At 53.4% G+C, this 26,317-nt stretch overlaps 11 protein-coding genes across 11 annotated transcripts; 5 read left to right on the top strand and 6 right to left on the bottom strand.

Annotated features, from left to right (window-relative positions):
* Nucleotides 1–720: 720 nt before the first annotated feature.
* On the top strand, nucleotides 721–2,309 carry A1O5_02815 (flotillin; the record flags this gene model as incomplete). The annotated part of the gene is made up of 3 exons (XM_007743429.1): nucleotides 721–1,152; nucleotides 1,214–1,481; nucleotides 1,537–2,309. The coding sequence occupies 3 exons, from the start codon at nucleotides 721–723 to the stop codon at nucleotides 2,307–2,309; spliced, it is 1,473 nt and encodes a 490-aa protein (XP_007741619.1).
* A 1,143-nt stretch (nucleotides 2,310–3,452) lies between these two features.
* On the bottom strand, nucleotides 3,453–6,979 carry A1O5_02814 (WEE/WEE-UNCLASSIFIED protein kinase; the record flags this gene model as incomplete). Its single annotated transcript, XM_007743428.1, has 2 exons — nucleotides 3,453–4,193; nucleotides 4,241–6,979. The coding sequence occupies 2 exons, from the start codon at nucleotides 6,977–6,979 to the stop codon at nucleotides 3,453–3,455; spliced, it is 3,480 nt and encodes a 1,159-aa protein (XP_007741618.1).
* Nucleotides 6,980–8,653: 1,674 nt separating this feature from the next.
* Nucleotides 8,654–9,604, bottom strand: A1O5_02813 (orotidine 5'-phosphate decarboxylase; the record flags this gene model as incomplete). Its single annotated transcript, XM_007743427.1, has 2 exons — nucleotides 8,654–9,327; nucleotides 9,448–9,604. 2 exons carry the CDS (start codon nucleotides 9,602–9,604, stop codon nucleotides 8,654–8,656), a joined length of 831 nt encoding a protein of 276 aa, XP_007741617.1.
* A 1,163-nt stretch (nucleotides 9,605–10,767) lies between these two features.
* Nucleotides 10,768–13,206, top strand: A1O5_02812 (uncharacterized protein; the record flags this gene model as incomplete). Its single annotated transcript, XM_007743426.1, has 1 exon — nucleotides 10,768–13,206. The coding sequence occupies one exon, from the start codon at nucleotides 10,768–10,770 to the stop codon at nucleotides 13,204–13,206; it is 2,439 nt and encodes an 812-aa protein (XP_007741616.1).
* A 1,544-nt stretch (nucleotides 13,207–14,750) lies between these two features.
* On the top strand, nucleotides 14,751–17,263 carry A1O5_02811 (uncharacterized protein; the record flags this gene model as incomplete). Its single annotated transcript, XM_007743425.1, has 2 exons — nucleotides 14,751–16,770; nucleotides 16,818–17,263. 2 exons carry the CDS (start codon nucleotides 14,751–14,753, stop codon nucleotides 17,261–17,263), a joined length of 2,466 nt encoding a protein of 821 aa, XP_007741615.1.
* A 293-nt stretch (nucleotides 17,264–17,556) lies between these two features.
* A1O5_02810 (uncharacterized protein) lies at nucleotides 17,557–17,835 on the top strand (the record flags this gene model as incomplete). Its single annotated transcript, XM_007743424.1, has 1 exon — nucleotides 17,557–17,835. One exon carries the CDS (start codon nucleotides 17,557–17,559, stop codon nucleotides 17,833–17,835), a length of 279 nt encoding a protein of 92 aa, XP_007741614.1.
* Nucleotides 17,836–18,825: 990 nt separating this feature from the next.
* On the bottom strand, nucleotides 18,826–19,437 carry A1O5_02809 (uncharacterized protein; the record flags this gene model as incomplete). Its single annotated transcript, XM_007743423.1, has 1 exon — nucleotides 18,826–19,437. The coding sequence occupies one exon, from the start codon at nucleotides 19,435–19,437 to the stop codon at nucleotides 18,826–18,828; it is 612 nt and encodes a 203-aa protein (XP_007741613.1).
* Nucleotides 19,438–20,745: 1,308 nt separating this feature from the next.
* Nucleotides 20,746–21,204, bottom strand: A1O5_02808 (60S ribosomal protein L44; the record flags this gene model as incomplete). Its single annotated transcript, XM_007743422.1, has 3 exons — nucleotides 20,746–20,785; nucleotides 20,846–21,030; nucleotides 21,106–21,204. Coding segments are annotated over 3 exons (324 nt in total), but the record flags the coding sequence as incomplete, so codon positions are not given.
* Nucleotides 21,205–21,848: 644 nt separating this feature from the next.
* On the top strand, nucleotides 21,849–22,923 carry A1O5_02807 (uncharacterized protein; the record flags this gene model as incomplete). The annotated part of the gene is made up of 3 exons (XM_007743421.1): nucleotides 21,849–21,944; nucleotides 21,999–22,242; nucleotides 22,289–22,923. The coding sequence occupies 3 exons, from the start codon at nucleotides 21,849–21,851 to the stop codon at nucleotides 22,921–22,923; spliced, it is 975 nt and encodes a 324-aa protein (XP_007741611.1).
* A 1,247-nt stretch (nucleotides 22,924–24,170) lies between these two features.
* Nucleotides 24,171–24,578, bottom strand: A1O5_02806 (uncharacterized protein; the record flags this gene model as incomplete). The annotated part of the gene is made up of 2 exons (XM_007743420.1): nucleotides 24,171–24,299; nucleotides 24,351–24,578. The coding sequence occupies 2 exons, from the start codon at nucleotides 24,576–24,578 to the stop codon at nucleotides 24,171–24,173; spliced, it is 357 nt and encodes a 118-aa protein (XP_007741610.1).
* An 808-nt stretch (nucleotides 24,579–25,386) lies between these two features.
* A1O5_02805 (uncharacterized protein) lies at nucleotides 25,387–26,194 on the bottom strand (the record flags this gene model as incomplete). Its single annotated transcript, XM_007743419.1, has 2 exons — nucleotides 25,387–26,018; nucleotides 26,071–26,194. 2 exons carry the CDS (start codon nucleotides 26,192–26,194, stop codon nucleotides 25,387–25,389), a joined length of 756 nt encoding a protein of 251 aa, XP_007741609.1.
* Between the last annotated feature and the right edge of the window lie 123 nt (nucleotides 26,195–26,317).

Raw genomic sequence — 26,317 nt, 5'->3', positions numbered from 1 at the left:
ATCCTGATCCTTTTGACAACACCAACACCACTTGCAATCACCCACCATACCGAGAACTCATACCGAGTACTCATACACATCTCCAAACACATCTCGTCTGCCTTGGTCCATTCGGTCCTCTCCCCCGTGCCCCTCCATCTCCACAGAGCAAGCCTCCCCGTATTCGGATCTGCCTGTCCAAGCCTGTCTTCGTCCTCGTGACAACCACCGCACCTCCTCGGCCTCTGTCATCTCTGCCTCGTAACTCCACATGCATTGAACTTTACGACCATGGCAGAAACAAGTCAGGAAACCTAGCACAGAGTCAGTCAAGGGCGAGGGGGCGAGGGGGCGAGGCGGTACATTGCAGACCGGTCGAATCCCAGCTACCGTCTAGGTACAGGCCTCACGTTGCTCACATTACCTCTGAGCGATATGCAACCACAGGACATGTACCAGGCTGCAAGCGGCCGTTGTTTACCAAGAGACTTGCAGTATTTATTCCAATTGCCACCTTCCTCCGCTCTGCTCGGTTTGTTCTTTCTCCTCTCATTGTGACCGAAACAAAAGTCCTCCCTGGCAAGTTCTTGTAGCACTGGATTCCATCTCTGTCACAACATCTTCTCCTCCATCTTCATTCTTTGCCGCGCAGTTTGATATCATACCAGCTCGTCTTGTTCGTCGACATCGTCTTATTGACACCCTTAGCTCCTCCAATATCGCTATACTTTTATGCCCGGCATGTGGTATCACATCTCCAACGCCAATGAGTACCTCGTCGTCACTGGCGCGGGCGTCGACGATGTACGCATCGTCAAGAAAGCCTTCGTCTACCCATGGCAGCGCGTTGCTCGCATCTCCGTCTCGCCCTTCGACTTCTCTCTCAACTTGCAGGCCATGACCATTGAGAAGCTCCAGTTTGCCCTGCCCGCCGTCTTCACCATCGGCCCAGACAACAAGCCCGAAGCTCTCAAAAAATATGCATTGCTCCTCAGCGGGAACCCCGACGGCACCCCCTCCGCCAGCAAGAAACCTGGCCTGGCCATTGTGCCGACCCAGAGGGGCCATGTTCAGGACATTGTGAAAGGCATCATTGAAGGCGAGACCCGTGTCATCGTGTCCAGCATGACGATGGAGGAGATTTTCAAGGAGCGACAAGTCTTTAAGCAGAAAGTATGCCTCCAGGGTAAATCTAGCTGACGAACACGAGACATGGCACTAACGCCGGTTGCAGGTTATTGAAAACGTCCAGAACGAATTGGACCAGTTTGGTCTACGGATTTACAATGCCAACGTGAAGGAACTTCAAGACACACCCGGCTCCGAGTACTTCGCCTTCCTCTCCCGCAAAGCCCACGAGGGAGCGTCCAACCAAGCCCGTATCGATGTGGCTGAAGCTCGCATGCGAGGTGAAATTGGCGAGGCTTCAAAACGTGGTCATACCAAGCAGGAAATCTCCAAGATCGAAGCAGAGACCGCCGTCCTCGAGACAAAGAGGAGAGGTAAGGTTTGCAACCACTCCTGGTCCATGTGGCGAGGCTGACACGACAATCACAGCCGACAAGGCACAAGCAGATGCCGAGCTTACGAATCGACAGACTGAGTTGGACATGACCATTCAAATCAACCAGATTCAAGCTCGGAGAGCTGCAGAAGCCCGGGATGCCGAATTGCAGAAAGAGGTCGAGACGAAAAAGGCAGCCACCGAGCTTGAACGCCTCCGTGCCAAAGACCTCGTCCGTGCACAAATCTCAAAGGAAACGACACAACAAGAGGCTGATGCCGACCTCTACCGCGCGTCCAAGCAAGCTGACGCCAAGGCATACGCTGAAAAGCAGGATGCTGATGCTCAGTTGTTCAAACAGCAACGCCAAATTCAAGCCAGTGTCGAACGCCAAATGAAAGAAGCCGATGCAATGTACCATGCTAAGATGCGTGAAGCAGAAGCTACAAAGGCACAAGCAGAAGCGTACAGGGAATTGGCCGACGCATTTGGCGGACCACAAGGCCTGCTTCAATTCATGATGCTCAAGGAGAATACCTACGAGAAGCTTGCCATGGCCAACGCAAAGGCTATTCAAGGCCTTCAGCCCAAGATTACCGTATGGAACACCGGCAACGGTGACGCGAGCGGGGCAATGGGAGAAGGCATCGCACCGATCAAGAACATCATGCAGTCGTTGCCTCCTTTGCTCAGTACGATCCAGGAACAGACCGGCATTACACCGCCAAATTGGATGGTGCAAATGCCCAAGGACGTCAACGGACAGCTGAAGCCGGAGGAGAGGAGAAAGATCTTGAGCCACAGCGCCGAAGAGAAGAAGGGCTGAGCCGTCTAACGGAGGGATTGTCTGTGCTGGCCCTCGTTGCTGACGCTGACATTTGGTTCGGTCGGGTCAACTTGCACGGCGCTTCCGAGAGTTCTATCCATTCGCTTGCAGATTTTCCTTTGTTGGCGATATACTGGATCCTGATTTAGGAGTTGGGTGGGGGAGCCGTGTTTGCACTGTGATGAAGCCGGCAGCGGTCTGTATCGTAATCGACATTTTGCTATTTTGTCACTATTCATGCATGTACAATGTATAGCATAAGGAAGGAAGCCATTGAAATGTACGATAGTACGCCAGCTTTCCCTCTGATAGTCTCTGTATGTAGAGTGATTCTACTGGGTACTCGTAATCATTGCACCTTTTCGCCCGATACGGCATGGGAATGACGGATTACGCGCATCTCTGGACCGGGGGGTTTTTTTGTTTCATTTCTTTTTGGATGAAGCTCCGAATTTTGAATTTGCTACCTCTTTTCCTTGGATTGTCATGTCATCATTCATTTTTCATTTCGAAAATGCTAGCAGAAGTATACTTGCAGGCCTGACTGCAGCTCTGCTACCTATTTGGACCTTTTTTTTCCCCCTTCCTTCCTTCCTTCCTTTTTCCCATTCAGTCTGGATCCGCGGGGATATTGAGCATGCAAAGCGGCATGTGGCTGTGTTTCCATACAATATCCTCGACATGCCATCTGCTTGTTGTGGCCGTCATTGGCTTCCATGCAAGTTGGATATCTTATCGTCCCCAAACCCAAAAGTATTGTAAGAGTCCTCGTTCTCTCTCCCCATGCGCTGTCCGTACTCCTCTCTCCTTATTGAGCGATCGTAGCAGACATGATGTCTCTGTCAATGTCGAAATCAAACCCTGTGTCAGATGACCAAATAAACCATACCTGACCCCTACCAAAAACATTCCTGCTTGCCTGCTCTGGTGTACAGAACGATCGAAAACTGGTGTCAAAACCATAACAACATGCTGTGGTAAGTGCTCGGATGTCGTTTCGATCATTAAAAAAAAAGGACAGGAAATTTGCCAGAAACAACGCTTCTCTGTGCATCAAATAGCCTCCCTTTGTGTCCCCGCGTTGTCCAAAACGGATTGTTTTGGGTTATCCAGGAGTTAGAATCACCTAGCTTCCTAGATGGCTTAAACATCGATCATCTCCGCATCTTCGGCAAGGACTTCGTCAGCAGGTCCCCAGTTGCCTTCGAAGATAGTCGCTCCTGCACGTCGTCTTGTTTCTGCCCACCGCACGCCTTCCGTGCTAAGCACTTCGCTGGCAAGAGGACGGTCGTTCGGATCTGGAGATATCATCCAGCGCACAACTCGGTCGAGAGCTTGTTCGTGTGACGGATCCACCATGAATTGAGGTGGGTCGACGAGTTCGCCGCTTCGTTCAAATCGTGAGGCTTTTCGGGCAGGCTCGGCCACAGCAGCCCCGGAATCATCGCCGTACATCACTTCCACATCGTCGTGATGGCTATCCTGGCGGAACTCAAAAGAATTTTCTCTGGGCACAGGATTACCAGACGCGTCCCTCAAAATGCCGCTTGTCCCAGAACTCCAGGTCAAACTTGGGACATCGCTCAGATCCCCGTTTCGCAGCTTCTGCCACGATACGCCATTGTCCGGTAGTTCAACATTCCCGGCTGTTTCCAACATGATCAGCCCAAGCGCAAATATGTCTGCAGGTTTATCATATCTGCCCATCAGAATCTCTGGCCCGATGTATTCACGATCACCTTCACCTTCGATGCCAGCCTTTGCCGGCCATCGAGTGGCCATGCCGAAGTCCGCAATCTTGAGCACGCCCTCGAATGTAATGAGGACGTTGGCTGGCTTGAGGTCGAGATGTATAAATCCGGAGTCGTGGATGTGCTTCAAACCCTACCGGCTGTCAGAGCAGACAAAAGCGTTAGAGGCATTAGACTTACCATTGCCAGCTCAAGAAGGATCTTCCAGATGCGGAAGTCGTCCAATCTCGCCTTCAGGCCGATTTGTGCAAGGAAGACGTCGAGCGTACCCTCTTCGCAGAATTCTGTTTGAATGTAAAGGTGGCTATTTTCCTCCCAACTGTCGACGAAAGTCACAATGTGATCTGAATGACCCAAGGCCTTGAGCACATCCACCTCGTGTATCTTTCTCTGGCGGTCTCTGGTACCGGCATAAGGATACCGCGATCTCTTGACAGCCCAAACTTTTTCGGGCACAGAACTTCTTGATGATGGACGGCTGGTTGACACAGAATAGACCTTATGATATGGCGATGTCTCCGGTGGTTGAGAAACTCGATAAACTTGCGAGAACTCTCCAGAGCCAATAAGATCGACCTTGTCGAACCTTGACGTTAAGCTGCTGTCGATATTTGTTGCGTCCGATGAGGCAAGATTTAGACTTGGACGGTTGGAGAAATTCGGAAAGTACTCTCGTGGCCCAGTTGGTGTCGCCGGAATGATAGGGGCCATGTTATTCTGCCTCGTGGGTGGACGTTCGGCCCGGCCTGAAATGGTCAGGCCGCTCGGATCAGGAGGGAAGAAGCTGTCGAGAGGGGTGTGAGGAGAACCGCGATCGGTCTTTTCGATTCTTGGGCTTACTGGTGGCACAGACATTATCTTAGCACGCTCTAAAGCAGGGCAATGCATGGTCGGAATCGAGTGAGTCTTCCTCGCCGAAGGAGTCGGGAATCTGAGACTTTTCGAAGCACGACCATTGGCAAAAGAAGGACTCGGCAGCGAGACGACATTTAGCGCCGACTTTGGTCTCAGGTTGGCGGATGGGGAATCTTCCATCGCGCTGTCACTGTCCAGGTCGACGCATCCTAGCGATGCCGAAATAGGAGACAACTTACTGCTTGACAATCGAGTTATATGGGTAGAGGGAGCGATAGCTTGATTGGCAGACAAGGCTGATTGGTGTGGCGATGGAGACACCGAGCCACGATCTTGAGGCTCTGTTAAGTGTTTGGTAGGGGTAGGAGGATAATCAGAATCGGTGGACTGACTATTCGCGCGACTAAGCGGCGAACGACGGGTCACCTTGTCTTCGGGGTCGATGGATGCAAAACTTCCGTCCCGAAGCAAATTGTGTCGACTCGATCGAACCCCGAAGATACCGAGACTCTTAGAGAAAGGAAAGGCTGAGACCTTGGAAGCACCGTGGCTCATCTCGAGCGGACTTGCGGGAACACCGAAAGACTGTCGAGAGATTCTGTTGATAGCACTCTTGGCGGGTGCAAATTTCTCCTCGTTCTGAAAGATTGCAGGCTGTTTCTTACAGGGAGTATCTGGCATATGGGCTTTCGGTAAGCCAGCATTTGGATCTTCCACATTACGGTTCTTCTTTGAGATGAGACCGGTAGACATGAAAGCAGCGGGCAAGGGTCTGGCAGCCTTGTAGTTGCCTGGGGTGGCGAAAGAAGTCTGAGAGGAGAATTCATTGTCTTCAGAAGATGGAACTGGTCTTGAAGAGCCGACCGGCAGGGACTTTGAGAAATCGTGGGAACGAGGTCTGCTCGGGCGATGGATCGGTCCATGAGTAGGTGAATCGTCTTGCTCGTCAGGCTGAGACAATGATTGGGTCACTGTTCGTGAAAGTGGATGTCGGGGCTGGTAGGATGAGCCGTTCCCAGTAGCAGTCATGGGATGGATTGAAGCACTCAAGAGATTTCCTTGGCTGGGAAAAGGACTGTCACGCGGGAATGCATTAATGTGGTTGTCCAGAGACATGCGCATTTCCTTCTTGGGGTTTGCGGCTGGAGTGAAGTCTAACCAAGACTTGTCCGCCTCCGTGGCGTGGTACAATTTCAAATTGCTTGACCGGTCAATCTGTCGTTGTTGAATAGTCGACTTTCTCAAAGATGACGACCGCTTTGGAATTGTTGAAAACCGTGATGACGACAGAAACGAGTTGCCCACGAACCAGTCATTATCGTCTTGTGCTCGTTTGTCACCGAACATTCCGCTGTCCAGACTGTCGGACTCGAATATGCTGAAATCGAGGCCTGGCCCGTGAAGACTTCTCCTCTTAGCCGAAGGACTTTCGCAACCCGGCGTTTCGTCTGATCTAGGACAGTCTGATCTCTTCATAGGACTGAGAGGAGCAACAGCTGTGATCAGCATCCCGCCACTTCGTCTCTTTTCCTGTCGAGTATGAACACTCTTCCAGCTGAGCGGTTCATTCGGAGACTTATCGTTCTCCTTTTCCTCTCCAGCAGTTAAGCATTTCAACGCCAGTTCGCGCTCTGCCTCTGCTGAACTCCTTTTGCGAAGTGGCATAGGAGATGAATTCCCACCGTCATTCGAATCCGTCAGAACTCGCTTGGTAGGACTCCTAGGCGAAGTCCGAAGACGAGTCACTCCATGAGACTGATTTGTTCGCCGAAGAGAAGGACGTGAAAAACGGGAAGCCGAAGCCGTTCGATTCGGATGAGAAGCCATATTACCCAGGTGTAGAAAATTCTCAGATGTTGTGTTTCTCGATGGTGACAGTGGAGAAGGCGAGAAAGGCAGATTGCCGGGTCCTGGGGACCGTAGCGATTGTTGGCGAAAATCCGTACTTTTTGAAGGGGAGCGAGATAGTGAGCGGCGGATCTCCCGTATAGCGGAATGGGGATCGAAACGTGAGAAGGCACTCTTTGGTGAGTGCTCCTCACGATGAGGAGAGTATGTGGCCATCATGGCTGGTCCGAAGTCGCTCTGTTTCAACGCAACACACTAGACGGAGTCTCTGCCCAGGAGTCTGCCATGAACTTGAACGTTTCGACGAAACAATGCTCTTTTGGACCCTGGTCCTATGTTGTATGATAGTTGCTGTGGGGATCGGCGACAGATCTGGACAGATCTACCAGTGGCCTCGCATTATCGACGCGCGAGGAATGGCATGAGTCTAGAGAGTGAGATGCTGGGTGGCAGCTGAAGCCAGCGGAGACAGAGGTGATCCAAACGCACCCACAATAACGGGGGATCGTGACCTGTCTCGAAGAGGAATATCTAGCAGGTCCCCGTCGAAATGGCAATGGAAATGGTAGAATGAGGGCGGTAGGTCGATATCGGAAAGAGGACTTGGGAGGCGGCAGCAACAGCAGTCTGTCGATGCGATACGGAGGGAGGACAAACTGTCGAAGGATGAGGAGGTAGAGTGATGGCGGGCGAGAGGGAATCGGGCCAGCGTTGAATGCTGACTATTTGACGCAGGCAAAGAGAGGGACGCTCGCTGATCCTCTGGTCGCCGGGGAGGTCGGGTCGCAAGCGGTGGTGTATTCGTCCTCTCAGGGTTCAAGTTCTCGAGGCGATCGCGTGCGCGAGGGAAGCAGGCGCTGATGACGAATACTGGGTATTGTTTGTGGCGAACAGAACTGGGGAAGGAGGTCGTGCCAATGGGGGTGTTGTTTGGCAGGCAAGTACCTGGTACAGGGTAAGAGAGTCTGAATGAAAGGCACTGAGAGCGCGCTGTCACTGGACGAATCGCAAGATCTGTCCTGGTCGAGTTTCGGTTCTTTTCTTTGGACAGAGGATTCAAAGGCCACGACACGCTTCTTTTTTTTCCTGGGCGTGGGCGCGGGCGTGGGCGTGGGCGTGTGAGGCGCAAGACGCGTCTTAGGCGGTGGGCGGTGGGCGACGGGCGCCAAGGATAAACAATGGCCCAAAACGGACTAGTGGGCGGGCTCGACTAGCGCAGCCATGGATCGTCATTTTCACCGCGACAATCTGGGATCTGGGAGCAGCAGGAGGAGCAGGAGCAGCCGGGGAGCAGCTGACCCCCCTTCTGTTTTTGGTCCCTGAGCAATTTGTTTCTGCTCTCTATTAATTACGCGAAATCATTTGCAGCTGTGCAATTTCTGACCTTGTGCAACACAGGAGAACACACTACCCCCTTGGATCCTTGACAGGCACCGTACCCAGTAATCCCATGTCCATTATAGCTGCCTGGTCTTTCCTACAAGGTCGAGCTTATGCTTTTCAACCCGCTGCCCGCCGGAATCTAGAGAAAGGACGGAGTAAACACTCTTGCGGCGAAGGGTCTGAGGGGTCTATCAACGGCCCACAAATCCTCTACGGCCATGGTCAATAGCTATACCTAGGTAGGAGGTAGCCTTGCATCTTAGGTACATGCTGAATTGTATCTGACTCGCCCCCCCAGGATGGATTCCTCTCTCTCCCCTCGGCCATGTACGAGGGTACTTATGAGGAAAATATGCCTCCAGACCCTGGGAGACCCCTTACCTATTTCAGCGCCAGATCCGACTCCCTGAACGAGCTGTCCACTTTGATTTGAGTGGCCCACGTTGCAGCTGTCCAGTCGCTGCCTTGTCGCGATGGCGGCATGCTTGATGCCCAACCTGCTTATGCTTATCTGCTGGCCGAGCCTACTTGTTGGACACGTCGCTCGTATGCCTCCCATCCCGCCTTTCGATATTCCTTGACTGCGCTCACTGGATCAGTCGCAGCGTATATCCCTCTTCCCGCAATAAGAAAGTCGGACCCGCCTTCGATTGCTGTGATGGGCGTTTGATACTGCTGACCGAGCGCGTCTCCTTTACTGGACATATTGACACCCGTCGTGAATACTACGAAGTCTTCATCCTGCGTGGCGGCAGGAGAATGGCTGGACAACTCCCTCGTTGACACGAAGCCCAAGACACTTTGGGGGTACTTTCTTGCAATCTCAACCGATATTCGAGTGTACTCGCCCACTGCCAGCGACCCCTTTGAGGTCATTTCGGCCAGGATCAGAATGCCTCGCTCGCATATCCCACCCTCACGGATGGTCTGATCCAGCGCCTGAATGATGCCCTCGCCGGGAAGAATGGTAGCGTTAACGATATGCGCCCACTCGTGGATCCGTAGCGCTCCCCCTTTGTATTGCTTCTGGACAGTGTTGCCAATGTCAATAAACTTCCTATCTTCGAAGAGAAGAAAGTCGTGACGCAGGGCGAGTTCGGTCAGCCCTTCAACCGTGGCAGGACCGAAGTCCGAGACAATGTCGATGTGCGTCTTGAGAACAGCAATATGCGGACCCAGACCTACGAGACGAACACCAGGCGTTAGAATGTGTTTAACCGATTTGCTCAGTGGCCTGGATCTCCTACAGGACACACTGGGCACGTGGGATACGAATTCCGAAGTGTGCTCGATTCACTTACGGTCAGCGATAGCCAAAAGTTCTTTGGTATTGGTCAGGTCTGCCGACAAGACCACATTGGTCTTTTTCCGGTCCGCTATTTCGAAGAGTCGCCTGCCGAGAGGATGTGGGTGCTTTTGAGCGCGCTGGGCGTAGGGCAGGTGACTTGAAGAGGCCATGATGGCAGCTTAGGTCCACGGCGTTGTTTGCGTGTCGGAATTTTTCTGTCAGCGAGACGTGTTCAAGCGACGGCAGGATCAGGCCGGGGACAGGCACCGGAGCCCAGCTCCGTGGAGGCGGTGGGTGCGAGCTGAGGATCGGGAGATGTGGTTGGACCAAAATAATCACAGAATCAACTCCGAGGCTGATGGCACCAGATGGGGGCGTGTGTGGTGTGGTGGTGTTGGGAGCGAATGACAGCGATGATGGTGATGCCACTTTGCTGAGGGCGGCCGAGACTAGAGAGCGTTGGAAACGCAAAGCCTTCGCTAGCCCGGAGGCTGCAGCGGGAGGCCACTAGGCCACTAGGCAGGGCTCGCCAGCGCAAAATGCCACGTTGAAGAAAAACAGTGCAGCCTAAAGACCGCCTAAGCAAGCGCCTAAAAATGTGCCGACGGGGGTCTTGGGAGGGGGGACACCGACTGGTGCCGAGGGGTCCAGCCACCAATTGCAGCCACATCTGCGCAACGGCAGCGAACCTGAGCAAACCAGCAGGATGACGCTGTGCATTGCTTTGCAGATGCGAGTCCACTCGTAACCGCTTCCCCGTTCCCTTTCCCATCCGCCATTTGTCCATTTACCATTACGTTGCTGTGGTCCATGATCCATTCCTTCCACCTGCGATCCCCGTTATTCTTTCTTTCCCCTGTTTCTAACCACCATTTACATCCTCTCAACTCTTACAGGACCTCACGCAATCTATTTCCCCATCAAAACCCGCCTCGCCATTTCGCCGCTGCCTCCGAACCCCCCGGCTCGATTCGCTGTTGCTGTCTGTCTGTCAGTCAGCTGTACTGTTCAACCACCCTAAAGACCGCCTGCTCGGGTCTCTCTCAGCCCATCTTCCCCCAATGAGTCGCCCAATATAGCCGTCAAACGATCATCGCCTGATACGCTCACTTTGACGTCCCCTCCCTCGCTGATCCCTATACACATTCCTGCGCCTCTGCGGAAAGCGTCGTCCTCAACATACCCCGGGGGCTTCCCCCAATCAACTCACCATTCCCAATTCTAGGCCATTTGCCGCCATGATCGGACAGAGACGAGTCCTCGAGTAGACCCTTCCGGAACGTCGCAGTCGGGAGGAGTAACGGCATAGCAAAACAGACACACTCGTCAAAACATGTCAGGTTTATCTTCTGACAATATTCCGGCATTGGGACCTGGCCATCCTGACCAATCCAAAACATCACGCGAGACCTCTCCTGCGCGCAATTCTCGCAGTGTCTCTAGCATCCCTCAGCTCTCGCGATCGCGCAAGGGAAGCCAGGAGTTCAGTCCGACACGAAACAGTGGTATACCTGGATCCTTATCAACCGTGCCTTCAGCCGCTGCCGTTCAGCGAGCCTTGTCTGCCCAGAGACCTATTTTACAACCTCCCAGTGTCGACTCGGTGCTCGAGGGCAGCCGCTCCTCTGAACGACAAATGAGATCAGGTCAAAATCCGCCGTCATGGCCCACGTCCCCCCGACTGAAGTCTCCTCCTCCTTCGAAGACTGGAACAAGGGCACCGCCAGCTAAGAGGAGTGATTCAGATCAGATGCCGTCGAATACTTCGCTGAAAAGACTGGCACCTGTCTCTCATCCTGACACCGCCGCTACGATGCAAGTTCCTGACACTCATGAACAACCGGGCCCGCATTCCAACTCAAGAATATCAGGCCGAGGCCCAAGCACTACCCTTGAGACGGTGGCAGAAAACAGCGTCCCCACGACTCCTGCAATTGGACCGCTATCGACTTCGCCGTTGGGGCAGAGGATGGATGTACCATCCCTTGATCAGCGCCTAGAGTCACGGCCTGATCCATCCACAGCCAAAGATGGCGAAGGAAGTGGCGGCGACGGCCCCTCGAAAGGCACGGCCGGCAAAACAGAAAGTGGCCGGAGGTCAAGGGCTCCCAGTAGTTCCCGGCCAGCGTCGGACTTGGCAAAGCGCTCTTTCACCAGCCTTACGGGGACAAAGCCCAAACCCACTGGCGAGCCTCCCCGAACCATGACTGTGGAGACGGAGACGGTTACTTCAATGCCGCAATTGCTGGGTCCAGACCGAGGTGCTTCAGGAAGAGATGGGAATGGGAGTGTAAGGACGAAACCTAGCAATGAAACCATTCGGCCTAAGAAGGAGAAGAAAAAATCCCGCAAAGCTCCCTCGCTTCATGCTGGCACGGTGACTTCCAAAGCTGACCTGTTCGAGGCTAAGGTCGCCAGCGCAGTGGACGAAGCTGATTCCTCTGATTCGGACGAGACTTTCGTCTATGAGTCTAATCCACCAGACAGCCGACCAGCCCGACATCACTCTCGAACACCCAGTGCTACGTCCCTCGCCAGCCAAGAACAATTTGGGAACCGCACCAAGCATGGCGTTCGCAGCGGCAGTCAGGCAATTACTGGAAAGAAGAGTATGAAGTTTTCGAGCAGCACCTACAACAATCACTTGGATGGCGAGTCTGGACCCGAAGGTCGGGGAAGTCAACGCAACTCCAGTTCGACACCCCGTCATCACCACATCAGTCGACATGGACGGCCTCACCACACCTCAATCCTGGACACGGAGTCACCTTTCACTCAAGCAACCAAGACAAACCCGTCACGTTCGACGCCCAATAATCCGTCCCGATTTTCGCGGCCCAACAGCCCTCGAACCTCCAACGGAAGGCTACCGGGCACTCTGCGCAAGGGAGAGCCATTTGATGCATATGATGATGCCGCCGCCGACGACGAGAGAGCACCCCTCCTTGGATCGGTCCGGGTTAATCGCACGAGACATAGCCGCCGCCCGCACAGCACAAGCTTTCGGCAGCTCGAATACAACGACGCCCATGACCGCAGCTGGTGTGGCGGGTATAGCGGTTGCATTCTCCTTGGACTTGTTATTCTTCTGATCTGTGTGGGCGTTACCACGTTTGTGATGGCCCTCAATCGGCCGCTGATGGACGTCTCTATTAAACATATTCAAAATGTGCTCGCATCAGAGCAAGAGCTCATGTTGGATTTGCATGTGCTGGCGCTCAACACGAATCTTTTCCCTATTACGGTGAATGACCTGGATGTTAATTTGTTTGCTGAGAGCCCCTATGTGGGAACCACAGCCGATTGGGACGGGGCCGGCCAAAGAAGGGCCCTCCGATGGGTCGACCGACGGAGTGCAAATAGCCTGGAGTTCGACTGGCCGCCCTGGCAATCTGACGATGGCGTGGACGAGGGAACGGACCCGATCGACGACCCTGAGCCAGGGACACAGAAGATGTTGCTCGGAAGGGTACTCGTGTTCGATTCGCCGTTAGTGTTTGATGCCTCGCCACTCCGCCACAGCCACACCTCTTCTGTCGGTGAGATTCGACTTGCGAGACCGGGCAACAAGACCGAGGTCGGGGGATCGGCGCGCTGGGAGAGAGTGCTACAACACCCGTTTGATCTTATTGTTAGAGGCGTGATCAAGTACCAGCTACCCCTGAGCTCCAGGACGAGATCTGCCAAGATTGGCAGCCGGGTCAAGGTGTTACCCAACGATGATAAATCTGGAGACGATCCCGAAGGATCTCCGGCTGAACCAAAAGCGTAAGATGTTTGGAGAGGGAAATTTTTTCCCCTCGGAGTTATGATTGGGACGAATTTCATTTGTGCATGAAGAAGACCCGCCTTTTATGGGGGTCATTTGACGACCGAGATACCCAAAGGACCGTGTCCGGAAAAGAGAAAAGCATTGGGATTGCAACCTTATACTTGGCTATACAATGGTCGGCAAAGAAACTGGCAAAAGAAAGTAAGCGCATGGGCGCGAAGGAAAAGCGAAAGGAAAACCAGGTCGGAAAGGCATTTGGCCTTGTGTCAGGGCAACCGTCAGTTGCATGTTCTTTTTCCTTAGTGACGGCCTCTTTCTTTTATATATATGGCATGTAAGGTGCCGTCAACCCTCAGCAGGGAGGACAACAACCACCCAGATCAAAAGTTCCAATAAGATCTGTGTGGTACGTTTCTCTCTGTGTTTGTCTTTCACCGGTTTTCCATTCTTGGTTGGGCCGCAGCCCTGTTGTATTCTCAGAAGGGGGGTCAGGCTGCAACGCAACCCAGACCGAAGTACGAGGTATATTCATGTGGACCTGCGCCTTGCATGGGTGCGGCGGGAGACCTCCGCCCCGTTGTACCATGAATGTGACCAGTCGAGCGTCATTTGACGGCACGGCGTCTAGCAAGTATTGCAAGTAGTGGTGTGCCGGCCGTGTCAGACGGCGCTGATTTCTTTTGGGCAAACTGCAGAAGAGGTCACGCTCTGCAAAGGCGAGGCAACAGGGTGGCAGCAGCGGGGACAATGGGGGCCACATGCAATGTACGTCACGCAGACCACAAAAGAGTCTCAACAGGCCTCAAGCAGCAGAGGCTGGTTGGCTGAATACGTTGAGAGCGTTGAGTTGGCCTTGTTGGCCTGCCTGCGTCTTCCACTTTTCTCGTCCTGTCTCCTGCGTCCTGCGTCCTGCGTCCTGCGTCCTGCGTCCTGCGTCCTGCGCGCGCGCTCTCTCATCTCCCCCTCCATCCCTCCATCCCTCCATCCTGCCATCCCTCTCGTCAACCCCTCCTTCTCTTTCTCTATTCGCCAAAAGTCCACTTGTTACCTGACCTTTGGCAGCTGCCCAAGCCTGCTTTAGCAACCCATCGAGCCCGTATTGCAGACTTCCCGGCTTTCTGGCGCAGCTGGCCTCACTTTCCACAGAGCCCATCTCAGCAGCCGCACAACGGGCATAGATAAATCGGGACCCTCGCACACCCTTGCGAGGTACGGCTCGTCCATCCCCCGTCTCGACCGTCCGCCGCCGGTTATATGCCCCATCTGATCCTGCTAGCCCTGGTCTGAATTGCCATCTACTGCCAGCTCAATCTCGACCACTCTTCTCTTCCTTTCTTCATCTCTGCCACTTGTGTGCTCCCATCTCCCCCTCTTCTGCTCAAGGCACCGTTTTCCGCTTCAGGGGCCGGGTCAAATTCCCTCACACAGAACCTCACTGGTTTTCGCCGCGCGAATCTGACGAACCGTGCACGTGAACCCCTCCCTGCCTGCCCTTCGGTCATTTCATCAGGTGCGGCTCCTACTCTTTTCACCCCAGGCCCAGAATGGGCTCCGTGTATCGAGACAGGTTCGACGACTCTCGAACATCAGTCTCTTCAACCCGACGTGATGGCGGATACACAACGGTGAAGCGCTACGTGGTCAAAGAAGATGACAGCCGCTCCTCTGTAAGCCGGGACCGGCGGTTTGTCCCCGAGCGTGCAGGCGAAAGGGTGGAGGAGACCCGGATCGTCCGTCGTGAGGTCGATGAACCGGTGCGCCGAGAAGAACCCCGCTACACCGAACGTGAATTGGTTATCAAGCGAGAACGAGACGATGAACCTCGAAGAGACTATGTCTACGATACCAGACGAGAAGAGCCTGCAGCAGAGAGAGAACTCGTTATCAGACGCACCACTGAGCGCGAGGAACCCCGTCGAGATGATTTTGAAGTCACCCGATACGACGACCGCAAGGTCGTCGATACCCGGTTCCGAGACGACTACGAAGTGCTTTCGCCTCGTAGCTATGACGATCGTGATGTTCAACGATACACCCGCACTACCGACTACTTTGCTCCTCCTCCACCACCTCCGCAGACCATCATTATTCGTCAGGAACCCATCATAATTCGAGAGAGAGTCCGGGACGACGATTATCAAATTGTTCGCAAATCGGACATTGATGAAGAGCGCAGCGTCGTCCGAAGAGACCCGCCGCCTCGCTCGCCTCGTGGAGAAGAGGACTTTTTCTACGAGAAGAAGGTCAGAGAGCGGATTGACCGAGATGATGATGACTATTATGAGCGCCGAAGCCGACGTCGGTCCGTGAGCCCTCATGATTCTGTGTCCCAAAGAGGCCGTGATTACAGCAGCGACGACAGTATGGTCTACGTGCGCAAAGAGGTCCGCGAGGAAAGCCCCAGCCCTGAGCGTAAACGGGGCCTTGCTGCCGGCGTCCTTGCCGGGGTCGGTGCCGCTGAGCTTCTACGGAACCACAACAAGAAGGAAGGTCGCGACATATCCCATGGCGTCGGCCGTGTTGGGCGTGATATTGGAGCTGGTGCTCTAGGGGCTCTTGCCGCTGAAGGTATCCACCGCGCAAGGTCTATGCACCGCAGTCGAAGCCGGCACCACTCCCGATCGGGTTCTCGGTCGCCAAGACGTTCTCGACATCGCAGCAGGTCTCGTTCCTCGTCTCCGTCGAAGCTGAAGACCCTTGGAGCGGTGGGTCTCGGAGCTGCCGCACTTGCAGCTGCCGCCACTATCGCTTCCAAGCGCATGAACAAGTCGAACGACGACGGCGATCGTGGCCGTTCTCGCAGTCGCTCTCGCTCTCGCTCTCGACGCCGGAGAGAGTCTGTCTCCAGTCTTGAAGATGATCCAAATGCTCCTTCAGATGATGCGCGCAATCCCAAGCATCGCAGAAACACAATTGCAAAGGCTGGCGCTGGTGGCGCTATCGTTGCGGCATTGATTGAGCATGCTCGAAGCAAGTCAAGAGCCAGGGATGGTAAGGAACGATCGCGAAGCCGCGTTAGACAGGCGCTACCTGTCGTCGCTGCTGGATTGGGCAGTGCCGCCGTCGCTGGGCTGTATGAGAAACACAAAGCAAAGAAGGAAGCCGAAGAGATCGTGGACGAGCGGCGTCGTGCTCGCTCTAGGTCCAGAAGCAGGGCCAGGTCCGAGCATGCGTACTACGACGGGCCGAACCAGGGCGCGATCAATGACCCTGGGTTAATCGAGTATGGAAATGCACCTATGTACGGCAACAATTACGGCCCAGATTACTACGGAAGACCGCCGCCGCAGGATGGATACTACTCGAATGCTGTTGTGCCAGCTGCCGCAGGCGCAGCAGCGAGTTATGGGGCACAACGCGGGAATAGAAGTAGAAGCCGGAGTTTGAGTCGTGAACGAGGTGGCCGAAGATCGTCCCACAGTTGCAGTTCCTCTCCAGGCCGAAGCAGGCGCAGGCATTCGCGAGATGCTGCAAAGATGACTGCAGCTGCAGCCGCGGGAGCAATCGGTGCCGCCGAGTATGAAAAGCGGAAGCAGGAGAAACGTGAACGTCGAGCACGAAGGCGTAAGTCATCCCGCCGTCTTAACATGTGAATTGCTGACAAGAGTTAGGTCGCGAAGAGGAAGGATATGGTCGTGATCCTTACGAGGACAACTATAATCCGGGGGCACAATATGCTCCTACACCCCCGCCGCCTCCTCCAGTCAATGATCCGTATGCGAATCAACAAGGCTTCTACCCTCAGACGAGTCAGTTCCCGCCTCCACCAGGAGCTGCACCTCAACAATACCCCCCGCAAGCTGGACCTGGTACAGCTCCAGCCGGTGGCGCGCAGTATCCTCCACAGAACTATCCGCCTCCACCACCACCACCACCTCCTCCTGGTGCTCCGCCGGCCCCTGCTCAACCATATGATGCGTATGCTTCTGGTGCGAACCCTTACGCACCACGTGGCCCTGAAAATGTGAGTGCTGAGCCGAGTTCTACATTTGGCAATCCTTTTGCACCTACTGTTCCCAGCAATGACCAGCACCATGTCCCAGATGGTACGTCATAGTCATGTACCTTTTGAACTCGGTCTCTTTCTGGATTAGGGATTTTCGGCAGACTGACAACCTGGGCAATTAGGTCTAAATCGTTCTGCGCCGACTCCGCCGCCACCGCCGTCAAGTACGCAAGCGCCTTCCTTCCACGACGCAACCATTCCTCTGCCCCCGGCTCCTATCCCTCCGCGTCAAGAAACATATCCCCCCCCTACCGGACGAAGTGTCTCTCCTCCACGGTCTCAATCTCAGCCGCCACCATCTAGTCGGAAAAGCGTCCAGTTCGTCGAGACACCAGACGTTTCTGATGCTGTACCGATCGAATCTGAAGCATCAAGTCCCGAACGACACCGCCATCGACACACGCATTCGCACTCTCGTGGCTACGAAGCGGAAGACGATACGGACTCAACCCCTGACGAACAACGTCGAGGAAGTCGAGAACATTCATCTCGATCGCTTCATCCAGACTCAGCCGAGACCGGAGACAGGCGGCGGCATCACCGGCGTCGTCGTTCTCATGAACCAAGCTCGTCTCGCGGAGAACCTAGCTCCGGTTCCGGTGGCCCAGAACTCGAGCGTGTGACAAGTCCCACTGATTCCGATGCTACGATCGAGCTGCCTCCCAGATTCGACGAAAAGGGACGCAAAAAAACCGAGCCTAGCGATGATCCGCTGGCGGACCGACTAAACGAAATCCTTTCTGGCAAGGGCGCAGCGGGGAAGGTGTTTGGCAATTTCTTGGATGGATTGTTCGGGCCGGAGGGGAGGAAGAGGAGGAGCAGATAAGCCGGCAGAGCATTGTTTGGCGGAGCCCTCGTTGAGCATTTCAACGAACACGGTACACAGACACATAACGAGTTTTCTTGGTTTTGCGAAGAGGATGGTTTAGGAGTTTGACTGTCTTGCCCGGATCATGGACTGATGGCGACCATGGAAACGCAGACATTTTTCGACCATGATTACGAATGTCTACGATGGATATAATCAGACGGAGGTAACACTGACAGCTGCAGAGACGGATTGCCAATGATTTGAACAGATGAGCTGGAGTTTGATTCTCATGCCAGTCTCTCATGACTTACGATTATCCTTAGATATAAGCTGTGTTTCAGAATATTCTGTGTCATTTTGCCAATAAAGATCTTCCCCTTCTCTCTCTCTCTCTCTCTCCCCCCCCCCCCCCTCCCTCCTTCCCTCCCCCTCTCCCCTAAGTATTCTTTGATTCCGCCCGCTGTTTTTCTTTTTCGCGGATGGCTTCCTACTGATGGTGGTAAGTACCTAGCATGGCGCAGGAATGATATTGATCGAGTGTGCGACTTTATGGAGTACAGCACCTTACGATCTCTCCCCCTCCCAACCCTCTTCCGTTTCACAGCTTTCAAGGCTACAGGGTACGTGGATGCAGGGCAGTTAGATGCGCGTCTCCCCCTGAGTTTTGCCCCGTCCTCATCAACATCGGCATGTACCTCGCTAGATGAATGGCAAAACCCCAAAAGCAAAAGAACAAAGGTAAAGAGCAAAAAAAAAAAAAAAACCCGAAGAGCCCCGAGAACAACTAGTTTCGTAACGCAGTTCACCACCGTTCCTGCTTCTTGGTGTAGCCGCTCGCTGCGTCCGCCAACCACCGCCCAATCTTCCCTGCCGTGCTTCTGCGCCTTTCTGGCTGCTTGCCCTTCCCCGCGGATGCCTCGTCCTCCTCAGCAGCGGCCCGAGCAGCCTGTTCCTCTTCCGCCGAGAGCGTCTGGGCGAGCGCCGAGTCCGCCTGACTCTGTCGGTGCTGTTCCTCGAGCCGGCGCAGGCGGGCCTTCTCCTCTTCGCCGGAGAGAAGTGATTGCCCGCAGCCGCCGCCACCCTCAGCCGCGGGTTCAGACTGTCCTCCCACCACTCCCGTCGTGGCGCCGTACGAGGGAAGCTCGTCGCCAGGAGGAAGGTGTTGTTGCGGCGCCGAACCGCCCTCTCCTTCAGACGACTCGGAACGGTAGGCCGGTGGACCGCTCGATGCTCGCTGGGCGTAGGCGTCCGTGCTGCTTGGTCCAAACGCAGGGCTCGTGGGCTGGAATCCCTTGCTGCGCAGTTTGGCCTCCTGGATGCGCTGTTCGCGCAGCGCTTTCTCTTCCTGGCCCCGCTCTTTCCAGTACTGGTACAGCGGCCCGCGAGAGTATTCGTTGGTGAATATGGATGGCATCTTTTTCTTCGAGAACAAGGTGCGGGAGAGGTCGATTTAAAAGCCGTGGGGAGAGAGCTGGAGGAGGGAGGTTGAAATGTTGAACGCGATGCCAATGGATTCGTCTCCGGTGTTGGTTGGTAGTTGAGATCCCAGTGGTATGACCAGCTCTGATTCTAAATTTCTGGCTTTGAGAAATGAATGGAAAAGATATGTGCCAAAGAAGTGGCGGGTGAGCGAGCGGGACAACACCTTGTGACTCCTGACCCTGGGTTGCGCTTTTCGATTGTATCTCGCCTCTATGAATGTAGATAGAGGTGTTTGTTTCCTCGTCAAAGTCCAGAAGACATCGAGGCCGATCCCAGGCTCGAGCGAGTAAATGGATATTAATATGAAACAATCGTCCTCTGATCAGCCGTGCCAGAAAGTCGTAGCAAAGGGTCGCGTGCTATCGGGATGCGTCATTTGTCCCTCGTCGTATTCCGTTCGTTTGGTAGCCGGTTGAGCCTTCTACCTATACCGAGAACCTCTGTACTAGTGAAGCCTGGTCTCGCGGGGTAAGCAATGCATCGTCCCGAAAACCCAACAATGGAGCCTAACTACTCTATATAATACTGGAGTTGGCCAGGTGGTCCCGGGCTACGAAGGTGAGAGAGCAGCAAATCACTCTTGGTTCATCTGCCCTCGCTGCTTCGTATTGGGGGACGTATTCACATGTGCCGACTTTTCCGCTGAATGGCCCCTAGTTGACTAACCTATCTCGGTACGATTGTACTTGGGCGGTCTTGTAGGGCATAGGCCATCTTCCCAAGAGAAGGGCCGTGTGCTGCCTCAGAACGTATGTCGCGAACTTGTAAGGCTCGAGCACTACGCAACACCATAGGTCTGGACGCTGTGGTGCGCCATGCGAGCATCCTCCACGAGTACCTAAAGAGAGAACAGTGAAGGCTTGGAGTCGAACTTTCGAGGGAAAAAATTGGATGGCCGCAAGAATGATGTCAGGTCGGGGAGCTGGAAACGGGTGAGATGACTGAACTAGAAGCATGTTTGACAGCAGGACTGAGGGTAACATTCAATTGCGGACGCTGGTCATCGAAATACAGGCTGCTCACACAGAGCGCCGGTGCATCATGACCTCCAGGAAAGAGATTGGATGCATGTGAGCATATCACATCTACCCTTCCTTGGTGGTCGTATCACCATCTCTCACTTTCATCAGATGAAAATTCATCGTGATTGCTGCTTTCCTACCATACATCTTTGAATTCGATCGCGCTCGTGCTTTGATCTCTCGCTATTCTGCCAGAGCACTGCAAAGTCTCACCATATCTAGAACACAAGAGCCGCACCCTTCGTCTTCTTGTCACCACTGCAGAAATTCAAGTCAGCCCTGGTCAGCTCATATCGAAGGCTAAAGGGTCTAGCATACCCCAACTCGAAGTGCTTGCATCGCTTCAACGATAATTGTGCCTTGGTCTTGCATACTGTGCACTCTAATCTCAGCACCACTTTCTTGGTCGTCTTAGCCTTCTTGTGGAAGACGGGCTTCGTTTGACCACCGTAACCGGATTGCTTGCGGTCGTATCGGCGTTTTCCCTGTGCGAATAGCGAGGCCTATACAAAGGCTTGTCAGTGTCCAATTCACCGAGTGTCGTCATACACGGCGGGTTCTGGAGAGGGAGATCACACTTTTCCGGCCTTGTATTGTGTGACTTTGTGTTGAGTGTGTTTTTTGCAAGTCTTGCCCTTGCAGTAGGTGCGGCGGGTCTTGGGAACGTTGACCTGACGGGAGAAGAGACAACAGTTAGCTTTTCCAGATTCCCAATCTCGTCAAGAGTGGTTGTGTCCAAGAGCCTCCAGTTCCACCTCTTGCACCTCTTCCCAATCACCCTGCCATGATTGGGAGAAAGAACCTTTCAAATACTCGATTCGAATCTATGTTGCAGGCGATGGCCATGATGTTCCGTCTCTTCTCGTAATGCGATTCATCTCTTCACCGTCCACTTCATTGGTCAACCGCCGGCAGCGTGCATCTTCCCAGTGAGGTATTACGAAACACATTGCGAAATTAAGACAGAAGAGCTACTCACCATCTTGACTGAGTGATCGGCCGCGAATATTTGAGCAATGGTTTGGTGGTTGTGACAGGTTGAAATTGTCGACTGTCCACTTCAGGATTGAGCGCAAACCGCGGCCAAATGCCAAGACGCACATTGCAAAAATGTGCGGGCAGGCAAGCGTTGAGGTAGGTTTCCCGAAGTTTTGCTGCTGAGTGACATGGGCCGGACTTTCTCTTTTTCCGGGTACCCGTACCCTGCCGTACCCTCCCTCGCCTCTCCCCCACTACACGTCACGACTCCAACCTCGTCTTCGACCTTGTATCTAGCTCGCTAGGTCAGGCCGACCATAAAGGCAAGTGGCAGGACAAAGAAATGGCCAAAGTCGACTTTGAAGATCTGTCTGGCACATCCACTCCTGTCACTGCAAACCCTTTCGATGGCCTGATCAATGGTTGTCATGGTGACCCCGTCAGCCGCACCCACTCCGTTGCGTCGAGATTTTGTCCTAATCTATGCCTCTAGAAATTGATTCAAGAACGGTACGCTACGCACCGAATAATGAGGAATGCTCAACAGCGAGAGAAGATTCTCAGCAATGACTTCAAAGGCTGGATCCTCGACGAGCATCTGGTTAAACTTGATGGTCTAAGGAAGGATGTGTCGTACATAGACCCTCGGCATTGTCTTGTATTTTGGGGAAGACCTCCTCAGAAAGTCAAGACGTTGGTAGACGTGATACAGTCCAAGCTGAAGTATGCGGCTCCAGGTATGGCTCCATGCCTTTAGAAGATTCCACGCGACTCACCACACAGACCTCTGGCTTATGCCTCTTGACAATCTGCATATGACGGTCATGGAAGTCGCTCACTCCAAGACCGAAGATGAGATTACTGGCCTAATCAACACGCTCAAAGATCGCTTCAAAGCGATTGCTGATCACACGTCATCGCACAGAGCCAGGCTAATCAAACCTTTTCTGAGTTACGACTCTGCGGCTCTGGCTCTGAGCTTTGTTCCTGCTGCCGGAGAGTCACCATCAAATGGCCGGACCGCTGCTGATGACCAATACACCTATCACCATTTACGGCGTGATACTTACGCTACCCTTACACAATCAGGAATCCAGGTTGGCTCCAGATATGTTGTGCCTTCGGCGCACCTTACTATTGCCCGATTCAACTCCCCCAATGTCTTTGGTGGGGATCCTTTGGATGAGCGGGCCACCCTCGATATCAAGAAGCGTAAACATTGGATCAATGAGCTCGAGATGATCAACAAGTGGCTCGAAGCGGAATACTGGCCTCAAGAAGGACAATTGATCATGCCTGGAGGGGAATGGGTAGTGGGTGAGGAGAAGGGCCTCGACTTTCGGAATGGCACATTGTGGTATGGTGGAGGAGCAACCATTTATTTGGGCGAAGGTTTCGTCTACGATGATGAGACGTGAGCGACAGAGAAACCATGATATCGCGCCTTGGAAGGCTTCAAATCGCAAATTTGGAGACTTATCTTGCACTCTATTTGCTCTGTTCCAGAGGTGACGTGGGATTTGTGCCCACATGCCTTGGTTCAATGTGGACATCATAATTCCATCTGTCCTTCCCGATCTCCGCGATGTCATCACGAAGCGGATCGGTGTCAGGGGCAGAGTTCACGGTCATGGCCATGACACCGGGCCCATAGTCGAGCACGCCTACGTCTGCCAATTCCCGAACACGCCGAGATCATGAGTTCAGGTGAGTGCCCGTTACCAGGCTCTAGTCTACATGGAAATAGCAGACACCTCTGGCGTGCCTCGACATTTTGATCTTCAAAGTCACCACCCGGATCTCGCAATGTCTCCCGTCAAGCGTGTTTTATGAAGACGCCACGCTGGGCGTGGCCTAGGATTCTAGACAATATCTCTCACTAGACAATTCCCAGGGGTTTGTGAGAGATGTTCTGCAATTCATTGGGGGTTGATAAAAGAACTTTTCTCATAAAATCGAAGTATGGTTTCCGATCAATCCAATCACCGTTTCCCACATCATCTGGCGCCCTCTGCAGACACTAAAGTTACACTGGCTGGAATGGATTCGAGCAACAGAAAGGTTATATATTTTCGGTTCTCACTCAGGTACAAATAACATACGGCCTCCATCACTTTGAGTCATGCACATCGGCCACGCTGCCCACCCGCTTGTATACCAAGCACTAACGACTCCCTAGTGTCCCATCAACAATACATTATGGGTTTAAAACCCGCAGCCAAGTCGAGCAGAAGCGAGACCGCCACCCGTCGTACTGTGAATCCTCCTTGGTTGGGCCTCCCCCCCCCTGAAAGCCGGATCCTCTAATGCAAGTCTGGGTATTCTGAGGTGTGGTGCGGTGAACAATAGATTGGTGCATGTTCTGACAGGCATTCTTGCAAATCCTGTCCCAAAATTGGCAACTCTTCTACATCAATATTGGCACCAGTTCCGGAACACCCTGGGTAGAGCGAGTCATTTAAGACAATACCACAATCGCACTCATCCTCTAGGAGAAGTGATTCATCTTCTGTTAATTGCTGCTGCTGCTGCTGCTGCTGTGGACGTCGTCCTCGCAGCACGCTGACTTCCATGGTGAGATCGGCAACCACTTCTCTGAGGAGTTTCAATCTTTTGTCTTGCAGATAGTACGACTGCCAAAGATCGCGATGTTGCAGGTGAAGATCTACAATTTGCCTTTGGAGATTTCGGATATGGTCCTCCCTGCGATGTCGGTAGGCTTGCTGGGACTCTCTGTTCTGTGCCCGTCGCCGCTGAGAGATTTGTCAGATGTGGCTCGTTCTCTTCCCGTCAACTGGGGTTGTTGTATTTATTGCCATTGGGGATAACTAGCTGGATTCCTTACCAATTGGGTTCCTTCGTCGACCTCGTTCATGCGAGCTTTTCGTCTTCGCTTCGGCAGTTTGATGATATTATCGCCTTCTGCAGGACTGGCTTCATGGGACCCACCACTCTCCGTCTGATAGATTGCCGTGGCCTTTGCTTCCGATCCACAAGGAATGGATGGCATTGCTGCAAGGTGAAATAGACCTAGGTTCATAAAACCGCCACCCAAGTCCTCTTCCTCACCCATGATCTGCGAAGACTAGTGTTAGCCAAGAGTCGTGGCAGAAATGTAATACCAGGAACTCGAGTCCAACGCACAAGTGACGAGCACGCTGCTTCTCCTGGTGCCGGTGGTAAGCATTCACCATCCAACGCCATTGTCTTATCCCCTCGCTTTTCGAAGTGAGATTGTCTCCATGTGAGATGGGACATTTTGTATCCCGCGAGAAAGTGAGGGTGATTTTCTAGTAGATGAGAAATACCCCTGCATGCCCTCGCCCTGATCTTGAAGCATAATGCACGGCTTAGCCCCTTCTCAGGCCTTTTCCTTAAACAGATGGTGCGAGTGCCTAGATGGGACTAGTCCCCAGCTACAATCTGCAAGGCTGTATTTTGTGCGAGATGACTGGTACGTTTGGTTATAGCTAGTCCGCCAATCAAGGGCGTTAAGAACGCGGCCCCTCAGAGCGGCAGCTTTGCGTTATTGTGCTTATAAGGCCCTATGGCGGTATTTTCGTGGTGATCGAATAGGCGATTACTATTTCAGCTGTGTCAGCGGCCCCTACGGAGCATACGCTTGTTGCTCATACTCGTCCCTGCTCATACTCCTGTCTGCCAGCTCTCCATTCTTCCACGATTAGCAATTTTCCTTCGACCCCAAGCAGGTAGAAACCCGCCCAACTCTTTCAGATGCAATTGACCGCAGATACTCCGTACCCACAGTGTGCATACTGTGATTTGGACGATTAAGCAGGGTCAGAGCAGGGTGCTGCATCAAACTACCAATAAAGTACCATGGCGAATTCACCCAGTTATCATGATTTCCCCCCAAGAGTTCATAACCACTTCCCGCCATTCCTGCGTACTCTGGCCTTCGCTTCTCTTAGGAGCGCATCATTCTGTTCCAGACTGCCGTCAGGACCGACGCGTATTCCCCACGTTTTCGATAGGTCGTTTAGAGCAGCGCTGTCGGACGGTTGCCCGTGATACTTGAGCAAGTCACGGATGGACGAATTTGTATTGAGATGCGGCTGGCTCTTGGGACCATTGTTGAGACTGGGGTGGTTCTGGGGACCATCTCTAAAATTGTGCCGGTACCCAAGTCCCCCTAACCCGACCTCGATGCCACCGGGAGTCATCTGGAACGTGACATTCCGGAACAGGAGTGAAAGAGCATCATGAATCCAACTAGACGCATTCTCTGTCTGACCTCCACCTGCCTCTTGGCCGTGTTGATCTTCAACGGGGTTTGACGGGTGTGAGTCACCTTGAGAGGATTGGCTTCCATGATAGTCTTCATTCTGTGTCTCCCTCGCAGTGCTTGGACTGGAAGAGTCACCATGAATGGGTTCGCCTTCCTGATTCTTTTTTTCGTGATTTTGTTCTTCCTCAGTAGTATTGGACATCGAAGGGACTTCTTTGAAGGTGTCTCTTTTCGGAGAGCCTCCTGCAGAATCCCCCGCTGTCGCTATGCCAGAACGTGATCACAAGTGTCAGATAAGGAAGGAAATGCTCCCCACAGAAGGCAGCCAGCCAGTCGCGGAGGATGGCGTCAAATCCTGTGTCGTGGGATCGGCCAATACCGACAACATACCAAACACCAGTGAATGCGACAAATGGGCTCACGTCATCAATAATTTTCATGATTTTGAGGAATGTGTCACTTGCGCCATGTTCGTCCTCGAAGGGAGGGGTATCAATGAGAAAGAGCGGCCGGGTGCCAATATATGCCTCCACGATATTGCATGCAGTAGTGACTGTTGAAGT

This window comes from Cladophialophora psammophila (assembly GCF_000585535.1).
Source record: "Cladophialophora psammophila CBS 110553 chromosome Unknown aczJe-supercont1.3, whole genome shotgun sequence".
Lineage (NCBI taxonomy): Eukaryota > Fungi > Ascomycota > Eurotiomycetes > Chaetothyriales > Herpotrichiellaceae > Cladophialophora > Cladophialophora psammophila.
Note: the sequence above shows the minus strand (reverse complement) of the source record. Positions and strands in the feature narration are given on the sequence as shown.